An 8,997-nucleotide genomic window follows, 5' to 3' on the forward strand; every position below is an offset into this window, starting at 1 on the left:
GTCTAGAACAAAATGTTACAGATATTTCCATTAATTGTATGGATACACTGTTTGGGTGTTGTCCTGACAATGTTACTATTGCAGATGGACCAAATGGAGAGGGCTGTGTTCAACAAAATGTTACAGATATTTCCATTAATTGTATGGATACACTGTTTGGGTGTTGTCCTGACAATGTTACTATTGCAGGTGGACCAAATGGAGAGGGCTGTGTTCAACAAAATGTTACAAAAATTTCCATAAATTGCATGGAAACACCATATGGATGTTGTCTTGATAATGTTACAGCTGCTGAAGGACCAGATGGAGTTGGTTGTCCAGTAATGAATCTCACTAGTACAACTATAAACTGTTCTGAAAGTCTTTATGGATGCTGTCTTGACAATACCACATTAGCCTTGGGTCCTGATATGGAGGGTTGTGAAGTTTTTTTGCCTGCTGGGCATGATTTTCTTTGTTTACTCTCCCCATTTGGATGCTGTCCTGATGGTTTCACTTCTGCTGAAGGTCCAGACAACCAAGGATGTTGTCTAGTAACGGAATATGGCTGTTGTCAAGATAATATCACAGCAGCACAGGGACCATCATTTGAAGGTTGTAAAGAAATAGATGTAACTGAACAGCCAGACATAGATATCCCACCAAATTGCTCCAAATTTCCATTTGGTTGTTGTCCTGATGGGATCTCTCCTTCTCAAGGACCAAATGATGAGGGATGTTGTGTTACTACACAGTTTGGTTGCTGTCCAGATAATCTAACTGCTGCCATGGGACCAGATAACCTTGGTTGTGGCTGTCAGACGTTTCCTTATGGATGCTGTCCAGATGACATTACTCCAGCAATGGGTCCCAGGTAACAAAAAATCTCTTTTAAGGATGTTATTCATAAATGATATAATATGTTTTATTATTACCTGATTAACATTTATTACCTATTTTGTGTACAGTGCTCATTGTTATAACTCAGGGCTCATGCTGAAATTTTTTTTTCAGGGAGCCAGCTGGGCCCCCAAAACATGCAGTTTTAGGGGCCAATGCTATAGTGCATTGTAAAATGTAGTCTATAGTGGAGGTTATTAGTGAATTAAAGAACATATTTTATGTAAATTTAAAGGAAACTAAAGATATCAACATCTCTCAATTTATTTTGTTGTGAACCATTTTGCCCCGCAGTGGCACAGCTGTATGTCTGCGGACTTACAACACTAGAATCCAGGTTTTGATACCCATGGTGGGCAGAGCACAGATAGCCCATTGTGTTGCTTTGTGCTTAATTACAAACAAAAGAAGATGAACCATTTCATTTTTTCAGACCACTTATATGATTTACATTTCATATATGATCTTTAGTTTCTCTCTAAAGCATGGTATAACAGTTACTTTTTGTTCCCTTAGTATACATCAGTGTCAATGTCTGATGATGTCCCAACATCCATTTTGTGGATTCTTCCTTCATCCCCTTTTTTGTCACTCTTCTGCACCTGCTTCTCAATCTGGACCTGGCCCGGTTTGGCTAGGTGGTTAGGGCGCTCGACTCGCAGTCTGCGGGTCGCGGGTTTGAATCTTCATCATACCAAACATGCTCGCCCTTTCAGCTGTGGGGGCATTATAATGTGATGGTCAATCCCACTATTCGTTGGTAAAAGAGTAGCCCAAGAGTTGGAGGTGGGTGGTGATGACTAGCTGCCTTTCCTCTAGTCTTAAACTGCTAAATTAGGGATGGCTAGTGCAGATAGCCCTCGTGTAGTTTTGGGCAAAATTCAAAAACAAGCAAACAAATAAACAATCTGGACCCTGCCTGCATTTGGTCTCTATTGTCTTGTGTTCATTTAAAGTTATTATTTTATATTATGCAGTGTTTTACCTGGTAAGATTTGTAAAATTTCCCGATCACAAAAAAAACAATTGCCGAGAAATTAAAAAAAACACCACCCAGACCACTTTATTCACAACAACAATCTTCTAATTTGTAAGTATGCTTACAATCATGACCCTGTAATTTTTCCTTTTTTTTCAGCCCCATTTTAATTTTTCACCCATTCAAATAAAAAACAGAAAAGAGATTGTGTTTTTTTTTTCTTGGCACATTTATTAATAACTTCAACTATTTCAAATTTAATGAAGTTTCAAGTACATTCTCTGTAGTCACTACAGTTTTTAAGGTTAAACTGTCAACAATACTACACAATGACATCATCACTAACATGCATACACTTAGAAACAATATACATACAGTAAGGTAGATTCTCCAAACAACTTACAAATTTGCAATTTTTACTTGCCTGTTTTTGGAAAGTATTGACAAAAAAAACTTGTATGTACATCTTTCAAATGTGTGAGTGTTGATACAGGCTTGGTGTCATATATAAAAAGTTAAAAAGTAGCATTCTGATTGAAAACAGTAGTCATCTTTATAAAGGTTCAAATAATCACTCTATATTTCAAATTTTTTAAATGAAATTTTATATATCAATTCCATGACACTGATGCAAAAAAATTTGAATATTGGACAAAGTGATAGCATTCTTATTAATGAAAGTGCATTTACTTTGAATACATGGGCATTCTTAGTGACAATGTTTGTGGATTGTACATGACTTATAAGTGTTCGTAAATTTGTGAAGGTCCATTCATGGTTTGTCATAAGTTCTGCTCAGTTAATTTAGATCAATTTATGTGAAGTCAAACTTTTAATGGCTCTTTTGATTTTAATGGGGCATGCAGGCTACTTAGCAGACACTTTTTATGGGCTCACCAGCATTTTTGGGAGCCATTGGCTTCTGGGTCCCCACTAATTTTGATCCCTGTAACTATGTCTATATGACAAAAGATTTGGTATGTTTAGATTTTATCATTTCAAACTAGCTTTAAAATTGACAATATTCTATTTCATAAAACATACTGAAATCAATTTTACTTGTTACACAACAATAACAAAGTATACACAGGTGTAAAAAAATGTAATTAACATTTTAAATTAAAAAATAGGTGTGATATAAAATTCAATATTCAAAAAGCATTTTATTAATTAATTATTAAAAACTAGTTCTCAGGGAAATTAACTACATTAACCTTTCAGATTTATTCATTGATCAGAGATGAGATATTATCTAGAATCTTGGGTAAAGATTTGATTGATTATGAATTCTTTAGAACAAGCAAAACTAATAGTACTTTTCTCATCAAACACAAATATAAGATTGCAACCTTTCAAATTATTTGCATGTATGAGTATTTTTGCAACATATGCTAGGTTTATGTAAGATAAGCAGTATCACTGAAGTTATAGGAGTTGTACAATGATCCTAATTCACTGTGGGCCACATATAATCTAGTGGTTAGAATAGAAAGCTTCAGATTAGGATTTCCAAGGTTTGAGCCCATGACACACCACTGCACAAGCTCCACATTTTCATGTGTTAAGCCTGGTATGGCTTGATGATTAGGGCACTTGACTCGCAATCTGTGGCTAGTGGGTTCGAACCTCTGTCACTGAGCATGCTTGCCATTTCAGCTGTGGAAACATTATAATGTGATGGTCAATCCTGTTGTTTGTTGGTAAAAGAATAGCCCAAGAGTTGGTGGTGGTGGGTTTTGACTAGCTGCCTTCCCTCTAACCTGTCACTTCGTAATTAGGGATGGCTAGTGTATATATATAGCCCTCAAGTAGCTTTGCACAAAAATAAAAATAAACCAAACAAATCATCCATGAGTACATTATAAAAGTAAAAATCAGTCTCACTATTTCATTAAGGGTAGCTATGAAGGTGATGGGTGCTGCTGACTGGGTGCCCTCTAGCCATCAATTCTATATTATTAACAGTTATGCCTGAACCTTAATGTCTCTGTGCCATTCAGGTTGAAAATACAGATATTTAATTCACTGCAAATTTCTGTATACAGATATTTTTTATTTTTTTGCAATCATCTGGTGATAAATAAGGGCAGTGAAAAGTTTGTCTTTTCCAATAAGAAATCTGAACTAAGCATATGTTAGTTTTCAATATTTAAGTTTGTAATTTGTCACTAAAATTTTTGTTCTCATTAGTATATTATTTAAATTGCTGAAATGTTTTATTCTGTCATTATTATTTTTTATTTGTCTTAAGGTACATTGGATGCTCTTGTAAAGAATATCCTTTTGGATGCTGTCAAGATGGTTACTTTCCAGCTAATGGCCCAAACTTTGAAGGTTGTATATGTGATAGGTTATTATATGGATGCTGTGATGATGGTGTTACCCCAGCCATAGGGCATAATAAAGAAGGTTGTGGTTGTGAGACCACTAAATTTGGTTGTTGCCCTGATAACAGTAGTGTTGCAGTTGGTCCTCAATATCAAGGTTGTGCCTGTGACCTTTTCCATCATGGGTGCTGTCCTGATGGAAATACTCCTGCTAAAGGACCATATAATGAAGGATGCCCCTGTGAAACTCTTCTCTATGGATGCTGTCCAGACAAAGTTACACAAGCTATAGGACCAGGTTATGAAGGCTGTGGTTGTATGTATGATAAACATGGGTGCTGCCCTGATGGAAGGACATCAGCCAAAGGACCAGGACTTCAAGGATGCCCTTGTGATATCTTGCCTTATGGATGCTGTCCAGACAAAAAAACTGCTGCAAAAGGGTTAGATTATGAAGGATGTCCATGTGAGACCTTTCATTATGGGTGCTGTCCAGATAGGCAAACCCCTGCAGAAGGACAAGATTATGAAGGATGCCCATCATCCTTCATAATCTAACCCTTTTGCAGCAGTTTTTTTGTCTGGACAGCATCCATAAGGCAGGGTTTCACTTCATGTGAGACCTTTCAGTATGGGTGCTGTCCAGATAGGCAAACCCCTGCAGAAGGACCAAATTATCAAGGATGCCCTTGTGAAACCCTGCCTTATGGATGCTGTCCAGATAGGCAAACCCCTGCAGAAGGACCAAATTATCAAGGGTGCCCTTGTGAAACCCTGCCTTATGGATGCTGTCCAGATAAACAAACACCTGCACAAGGACTCCAATATCATGGTTGTCCTTGTAATACCCTGCTTTATGGTTGCTGTCCTGATAAGCAAACTCCTGCTAAAGGTCCAGAACTTCAAGGATGTCCTTGTGAATCTTTTTCTAATGGCTGTTGTCCAGATAGAAAAACCCCAGCAGAAGGACCAAATTACAAAGGATGCCCTTGTTCTACAATGCCTTATGGATGTTGTCCAGATGGTGTGATAGTAGCTAAGGGACCACATTATGAGGGTTGTTCCTGTGTAAATACACCATATCGTTGTTGTCCAGATGGTATACATGTTGCAAGTGGACCCAACTTTGAAGGATGTCCTGACATACCCATTATTGATCAAAAGGTTGCTGGAGGTAAGTTTATAAACTTTATTTACTTGCATTTTTTATTGTTGTTACTTGTAATAAAAATCAAATGATATGAAAAGTTGAAAATAAAAGCTCTTTTGGATAATGATATATTGATGAATCTACATAATCATTAACAAATAATTTTTTGAAGAATTTGAGGAATTATTTGTGTATACATGTGTTGTGAACATGAATAACTTGTTTAACTCATTTTAGTATACTCTATGTTGATAATATTAATATATTAATCATTCATTTGATATATATGATGTAAATATTGATAAAATATATAACTTTTAATTATAATTATACACATGAAGTTAGTTTATGTACTTCCCTATGTGTAGAAGAACAATAGTTCGTTTAAGGTTGGGCTACAATAACTCACAACAACTGAAAAAGTTGTTTAAAACAGTTATGCATAATCTGTAAAGTATATAATAATGAAACTCGTGCCCCCCAGTGGCACAGCGATATGTCTGCAGACTTACAACCCTAGAATCCGGGTTTCAATAGTGGTGGGCAGAGCACAGATAGCCCATTGTGTAGCCTTGTGCTTAGTTATGAACAAACAAACAAATGAAACTTGTAAAACTTGAAGTCCTATAGGTTAGAAAATATGTTGAAACATAGTGGAGTTTTTTACTTTGATGGACTACTCCTGTCTGTTTCTAGAGTGAGATAATGAGGCCTTCTTGAAATATTATAGTAAGAGTATTAGTAATTTTTAATATTTCATTCGTATCTGGTCAAATATCAGTTTCCTACAGGAAGCATAAATTATTAAAAGTTGAATGAACTTTTTGTGGTATGCAAAACAAAGAAAAATACAATTAATTTAATAAATCTATATTCTCATAAGGTTTGTAATCTTTTTTTTCATGTAAAAAACTTGGAACCTGAAGCTTTTCTACTATTGAATAAAGAAGCACTTTTTATCATTGTTTAGGAAACATTATACTAATAAAGCAACTTGAAACAGTGCTTTGTACATGATTCCTACCTTGTTATTTCAGTTAATATTGACTCATTTTAATTACTCAAAAATGTTTGCATTTATATAGTTCACTCCTACTTTTTGAAATAATTTTAATTTAATTCATTTTAATTACTCAAAATGTTTGCATTTATATAGTTCACTCCTACTTTTGAAATAATTTTCAACTTGAAATTTTATCTTTTAATGATCTTAACAATTCAACAATTTCTAGATGTTTGCAAATTACCAAAGGCACTTGGTCCTTGCCGTGATTATTCTGTCAAATGGTTTTTTGACATGGAGTATGGTGGTTGTACAAGGTTTTGGTATGGGGGATGTAATGGTAATGAAAATCGATTTGATTCTGAAGAAAAATGCAAAGACATATGTGTTGAGCCAAAAGGGGCAGGTAAGGACAATGGAATTATCAATACTTAACTATTTAATATGTAAGCATACCAAATGTGTTCTATCCTTTTAATTGACATATAGAGTTCTTCAAAAATTTTGTGCATACACAGTAGATTTAGTACCTCCCAAAATAGAATGTCAGTCAAGAGAACAATTAAGTCCTTATCATCTAGCAGACAAGATAGCAGTAACTTCATATAATTTGTACCAAAAGAGACAATAGTCGTTCCTGCTGACAAATTGGGTTATACCTCAAGAACATAACAACCCTTGTACTGAAATCAACATGATATTTAGTCATGTGGGTGACTTCTATGCCCTAGGTGTCCTGGCCTTATATTTTGTGTGTGTGTACATATATATATATATATATAATACCAGGTTCTTTCAGTCTGGTAGATTCAGATCAGAAGATACTAGATGAGAGTATATATATTTGGAGATCATATGAGATTAGATCAGATCACATTGAAGATGCAGAATGGAAAGAATACAAAACAGAATATGTGTACAACAGGAGAGATTGAGGTTAACAAAATTTAGAGAGAGAAAGAGATACACCACAGATAGAAACAAATGCAACCATAAAGTTGAAGCTCAGATAATAAAGATACAACATTAAAGGCATACTTGCATTTGTGTGATGATAAGCTTTCAGTGTGTTAATCTGAATATAGATTGTGACTTTGTCCAAGCTTGTATCAAGTCTCTTTCTTGTAAGTTCAGTTCAGTTTAAATTAGAGTAAATCAAGCAACTGCTTCATAAACAGTTTTTTCTATTTTCTCATTATTCTTCCATCCCACCAAACATGCTTGCCCTTTCAGCTGTAGGGACATTATAATGGGATGATCAATCCCACTATTCGTTAGTAAAATAGTATCCCAAGAGTTGCCAGTGGGTGGTGATTACTAGCTGCCTTCCGCCTAGTCTTTCATTGCTAAATTAAGGATGGCAAATGGAGATAGCCCTCGTGTAGCTTTGCACAAAATTCAAAACAAACCAAACTTGTTATTCTAAGGTTCTTACCAGTTATACTCTGAGAGAAATCAAAGAATCTGAGAATATAAAGAATACAACAACTATAAGTAGTTTATTTATTATACAGTAACTGTATATATGTAACTGTAATATATTATTGTTTAATAACAGTTTAATTTTCCAAATATCTCATAAATTCCTCTTTAGAGATATCTTATGAGTCATTTACTTCATGAGAAGAAGAGGAAAATAAATTTCAGTGTATAATATACATCTTTATAATTGGTAACCCAATGAAGTATCTATTTGAAACTCTAGTTGTTATTAAAAATTGGTCACTTTTCTTCTGGTCTGTGAGTCTGTTGGTAGAAACAAGGGCTTTTGAACTCCAGTGACCCTGAATGTCAGATGTTATATTATAAAAATGGTCTAATAATATATCTTGAAATTAGTAGGAAATATATGTTTGAGTTTTTTACATGTTACACCTGGATTTGTATTTATTTCAGATGCCTGTGCTTTACCCAAAGTCGAAGGATCTTGCAATACTCCATATAAGGCATGGTATTTCAACACTGAGACAAGGCAATGTGAATTATTTACCTACAGTGGTTGCCTTGGCAACAACAACAGATTCATTAGCAAAGAAATGTGCGAGAAGACATGTATTACTCAAGACTTTCTTCGTATGTCTTTTATTTCTAAATATGTATTTTCAATTTTTCATTTACTTTTCAGCTTAATTTCACCTTTGTTTTATTTCTTAATTTTGTTAATTGCTCTTCTTTAATAATATACTGTTTGCTATTTTTGCTATTATTTATTCTTTTATTCTGTTTCCTGTTCTTGTTGAGACAATATATATCTTTCAATTTCAAGTAACTATTTTTTGTAAGGGTTAATATAAATAGCTGTTTGCCCTTTTACTCTGGAAGGAGCATAAACATATACCTTTAAATTATGATTGATCACATTTAGTGAACAATAAAAGAGGGCCTTTGATTTTTGATTTTACTCACAAACAACAGAAACTATGTACATCATTCCATGTCTAAAATTTCTTGGTGTAATATTCTTCTAACATTCAGTGTGAATTCATTTTTCTTCTTATTGGTAATAGTTATTGATTAATAAGAACAAACATAACTTTTCAAGCCATTGTCTTTGTAAATTATCATATCCATTTGTGTTCCTTCAGAAGTTTACAGAGAATTATTTATCTAAAATAAATTATTGTGGCTACTTGCATGATAGACATATAAATTTATATTT

General features: G+C 34.3%; 1 protein-coding gene across 1 annotated transcript in view; it reads left to right on the forward strand.

Moving 5' to 3' along the window:
• LOC106468575 (papilin-like) overlaps positions 1–8,997 on the forward strand; it is a 140,001-nt gene that overhangs the window by 67,570 nt on the left and 63,434 nt on the right. Inside the window, exons 15-19 of the mRNA XM_022396914.1 lie at positions 7–853; positions 4,110–4,720; positions 4,775–5,359; positions 6,568–6,744; positions 8,235–8,411. Coding sequence (XP_022252622.1) covers positions 7–853; positions 4,110–4,720; positions 4,775–5,359; positions 6,568–6,744; positions 8,235–8,411 — 2,397 coding nt within the window. The remainder of the gene's footprint in view (positions 1–6; positions 854–4,109; positions 4,721–4,774; positions 5,360–6,567; positions 6,745–8,234; positions 8,412–8,997) is intronic.

Source organism: Limulus polyphemus, unplaced genomic scaffold (assembly GCF_000517525.1).
Source record: "Limulus polyphemus unplaced genomic scaffold, Limulus_polyphemus-2.1.2 Scaffold3058, whole genome shotgun sequence".
Taxonomy (NCBI): domain Eukaryota; kingdom Metazoa; phylum Arthropoda; class Merostomata; order Xiphosura; family Limulidae; genus Limulus; species Limulus polyphemus.